The sequence below is a fragment of the Echinops telfairi genome, unplaced genomic scaffold (assembly GCF_000313985.2).
Source record: "Echinops telfairi isolate 266 unplaced genomic scaffold, ASM31398v2 ScPeMD7_7468;HRSCAF=8506_0, whole genome shotgun sequence".
Lineage (NCBI taxonomy): Eukaryota > Metazoa > Chordata > Mammalia > Afrosoricida > Tenrecidae > Echinops > Echinops telfairi.
This window is the reverse complement of record NW_022111369.1, coordinates 6,362,335-6,366,885: the sequence shown is the minus strand read 5'-3', so window position 1 is coordinate 6,366,885 and position 4,551 is coordinate 6,362,335. Positions and strand designations below refer to the sequence as shown.

Here is a 4,551-nt window from a genome sequence, read left to right as displayed (position 1 = left end):
TAGTTATAGCCACACCAGGTAAATAAGACACCCTCCCATGAAGAGGAAGATTATGCCCCATTCTCTTGAAATTAGGCAGGTCTTTGTGACAAAAACAATACTCTGTGACTTCTGAAGGTAGGTTAGAAAAGGCTGTGTAAGATCTATGAGTTCCCTTTGAACACCCAGCATTTGCGATGTATGAAGTCAGGTGACCTTGGGTCCTCCATACGGCGAGCACAGATGCAGAGTCCCCATAGAGAGCTGCTCTTTGAGTCTTCCCAGCCCAGGTACCGGACGTGGGTGAAGAACTCTCGGAGAGGACCCCCGCCCCAGACTTGTGTGTCTGCAACTGCAGAGAGGCTAGCTTGAGACGGCAGCAGTTCAGTCAACCCCCAGATTCATGAGGAAAATAATAGACTGTCGTTAGGCGGACCACTGTGTTGGGATTCTTTCTTAGCTCGTGGTGCCCCTATGAAATACTGAACAGAACACTCCATAGACTCTTCTTGGCTGAGACCTTGACTCGAGTAGAATGATAGACCTTGTTCAAACCACTGATCGTTAGGTTAGTAGCTGAGTTGAATGGGCTCGATGACATTGGGTCTGGGTTTCTGTTTTCTTATACAGCAGCATGAAACTGAATACTTTCTCTCCCAGATTCAATGAGGTATTAAAATTCTGAGCAGCAATTAATTTTAGAACAGGATGTAGAAATGGATGTTGATAGTCTTCAAACAACTAAACCGTACCCCAAACTGGACTGAGAAGCCATAACGAAGGACAGGTCTGTGTGAAATCTATTCCTGGGTGAATTCACAAGTCATTGTCCTTTAAATCCAGAAAGGACAAAACCCAGTTGCCGACCAGTGGGTTCCGACTCATCCCCCCAGGTGTGCAGAGTAGAAACCCTCGCCAGAGGGTTTCCAAGCTGTGGCCTTCTGGAAGCACGTTGCCAGGCCTGTCTTCTGAGGCACTTCTGGGCATGTTCCAACTGTCATTTTTTTGGTTAGTCATGTGCACCACCCACAGCCCCTTGCCAGCTATTTACCTCTGGATGGCATTTAAAACCAGACTGGTGGAGGCCACCAGGGCGAGAGCAAAGTGAGAGAACCAACCAGGAGGTAGAGGCTATGGAGGAGGCTGAGGTGAGTAGCCAGGGAGGCCCAGGCAAGGCCAGAGTGTGGTGCTGTGAGCCATCCTCAGTGTCTAATGCTGCTGGGGTCAGCGGAGATGCACTTACTCACCGCCACTTGCTGCCTCCCGGCGACCCTACAGGACAGAGTAGAATGTTCCCTGTGGGTTTCTGCAACTCTTTATGGGAGCACCAGGCCTCATCTTTCTCTCTTGGCCGAGGAGGGGAGGGCAGGTCAATGGCTGTGAGGTCAATGGCCATGGTGTAGTTTTGGGGAGTTTAGAAAGAAGGTCAAGGAGAATTTGTGAAAGAGGGACATGAAGACAAACTTTTCAAAAACAATTGTTACTTAAGGAAGTGCAGAAATGGGTCCAGAGTTGTGAGATTGGCTGTTACCCGATGACAGGAACTATGCTGAACAATCTTACATTGTTTCATTCACACAAAACCCAGTTTCCATTCTATAGATGGAAAATAAGACATGAAGGGCCTACCCTAGATCAAACAGGTGGTAGATTGGAACCCGGCCTTACCTGACTCCAGCGTCCCTCAGCTCTATTGTTGTTGTTATGAGGTCACTACACACTGGGATCAACCCACCAACACCCAATAATGAAAGCTGTAATATAGATCGTACCTTACTCTTCTCCAAAGAAAATTTGTTCAAATTTTCTATTAAGATGTATGCTTGAATACAATGTTTATTTGAAGATTATACAAGGTTCCTTTGTAGAAACCTTTAAAAATATCCTATAATTGTATGAGCCCCAATAAAATGATTTTTAAAAATTCTATAAAACTTACTGAATTGTTTCCTAGAGAAGTATTAATCATACATTGTTTTCATTTCACTTAAAACAGAACTCCTGGCCAAGGAAGGGCCGATAGAAGAGGGAGAGCAGTGTTATACATTGTGCTGAGAAATAAGAGACCTTCCCACATGATTGCTAATCCAATCAAAATAATGGGCCACTTTAGTGTAAACTCCTGGGAACTCTGGTTTCCCACAGTTTTCACCCCAACTGACAACCCCCCAAACATAGGTCACATTGTTAACATCCATACAGACTAAGGGGCCTCCAGAATCCCCCTTACAGGCATCAATGGAGCCGTCACTTGTACCTGAGAAAGAAAAGAGAAAGAGAAAATCATATGCTTTCTTCCATTTAGCAAGAATGCCAGGCCATTGTAGAATAACATCAGCTTTCTTGACAGGGAAGTAGCATGTGCTACGTCAGCTGGGCCCCAGCTAGAGCCAGAAGTTGGAGAGATACATCTTAGGGGGTACTTGATCAGTCTTTTAATTATTCCCCAAGTTTAGCAAGTGCTCTCTCCAACCCTCTACTGTGCAATGGTTACTGTGATGCAACAATTTGAAAGCAGCAGCAAAAACTGCCTGGGAAAATATTAAGTACACCTCATGACCATTGAGTACTTAAGGAGCCTGGTGGCATAGTGGTTATGCATTGGGCTTTGATCTGAAAGGTTAGCAGTTCAAAACCACCAGCTGCTCCACAGGAGAAAGACAGGGCCTTCTACTCCCATGACCAGTTACAGTCTCAGGAACTCATGGGCAGTTCTACCCTGTCCTATAGGGTTGCAGTGAATTTTTTAGTACCAAATATGTATTAGTTGTTCATAAGGCACAGAGAGGTCAACTAACTTGCCCAAGGTCACACGGCTAATACAAGGTAGAGCCTAAGAATTGTAATAGTGCCTCCTGAAGATTTTGTGTCATGGCCCCTCCGATCTACTGTAATCTGATCTCCCTTTCAAGATGGCGAGGGTTTAAGGAGGGGTCTGTTGACTTTCTTCTTAATCCTATGGCTTTCCAAGGCTCTTACCTCATTAAACAATCTCCAACTGCAACTAGTGTCAGGATGGCAATACTGCCATCTTCGAGACACACTACTTAGAACTGTCAAGCGAGCATCCTACCTGCACCACTCCCACTGTTTGCTACCCTTCCATCGGGTCACACCCAAAGTAGGAACTGCTATAGGTCTGCTAGTGTCATTCACTCACTGCCATGGAGTCAATGATGACTCATAGTGACCCCTTATTGGCTTTCTGAGAATGTAACTGTTTATGGGAGTAGAAAGTCCAATCTTTCTTCTGGGAGCTGCTAGTGGTCTTGAGCTGTTGACCATGTAGATCCTAGCCCAACACATAACCACTACACTACCAAGACATTCCAAAAAGCAAAACTCAGCTGCCATCAGGTCAATGCCAACTCAGAGCAGCCCTGTAGGACAGGGTAGAGCTGCTCCTATGGGTTCTGAGGCTTAACTCTTCATAGAGTTCTCATCTTTCTCCCTCCAAGAGAGCTTGTGGTTTCAAACTGCTGACCTTGTGGTTAGCAGCCCAGTGAGTAACCACTATACCACCAGGTCTCCTCAGCATTAGCATTACTATTATATAAAAGAAACTTCAGGAATCCTGAGAGATCCAATAGGATTTCCAAGGAGATGAACTTTCTTCCACCTGGAAGCATTTGAGATGAGATCTTTTTTTTTTTAATGTAAAAATTTTGATTTTGAACCACTTTCTGTCAATAAAATAGGGCAAATTACATAATTTGGTCTGAAGCTCAGAGCCTTTGCTTCTTGAAATCTCCAACGTTGTGGGAAAGGAAACTTGCGAGGGTCACTAGCCCACTCGTTGCTGAAAACGGGTGTATTAACCCGGGCAGTCTGGTTCCCAAATCTGTGCCCTCCCTGGCCTTCCTGCAAGGCTACCGAGCAGCGGGAGAAAGGTTTTCGGACTGGCGGGAATGAGAATGAGGGCGCTGGAGCAGGACACAAGGGACTGGCAGAGTTCGATGATGCAATAAACAGAAGGGTCCACGAGCAGGGCTCTGAGGCAGTGGGGAGGACGGGGACATTTGCTAGTGGCTAGATAGCTTGCAGAACAACAGTGCTCTACTTACCTGCACACGTCATTTGTTTTTCAAAGTAGCGACCTGGGTAAAATTTAGAGCAGTTGCCTATCAAGGCAACTTCACCCCACTTCAGTGTGAAGACTTTTTTGTTATCTAAACAAGGTAAGGAAACAAATTGATATTTAGAAGTCACAGTGATAAATCGAAGCACCCTCATAATTTATGAAACCACTAAGAATATACATTAACATAAACCAAATTTTAAGGACAACTTATTAGCACATTTAGTCACATGGCACTCTGAACCCATTTTTTATAGCTGTCTTTCTAAAATGTTATGGGCAATCAAGGGGAATTATTTGCCCCTGTAGTCTTACATCATGGTGACCCTATAGGACAAGGTTTCTGAGACTGTAACACTTTACAGGTTTAGAAAGTTGTATCTTTATCCCATAGATTTACTGGTGGCTTCAAACTGTCGACCTTGCAGTTGTCAGCCCAATGTGTAATCACGACAAAAATTGAGTTTGATACCAGTGAGTTTGAGTTGGTTTTT

The 4,551-nt window shown here is 44.8% G+C and overlaps 1 protein-coding gene across 1 annotated transcript in view; it reads right to left on the bottom strand.

Annotated features, from left to right (window-relative positions):
- Positions 1 to 1,797: 1,797 nt before the first annotated feature.
- CFI (complement factor I) overlaps positions 1,798 to 4,551 on the bottom strand; it is a 61,102-nt gene continuing 58,348 nt past the window's right edge. The window contains exons 13-14 of the mRNA XM_045284318.1: positions 4,044 to 4,148; positions 1,798 to 2,236 (exon numbers count right to left, since the gene is read on the bottom strand). Of these exons, the coding sequence (XP_045140253.1) occupies positions 2,019 to 2,236; positions 4,044 to 4,148 (323 nt within the window). The 3' untranslated portion in view covers positions 1,798 to 2,018. The remainder of the gene's footprint in view (positions 2,237 to 4,043; positions 4,149 to 4,551) is intronic.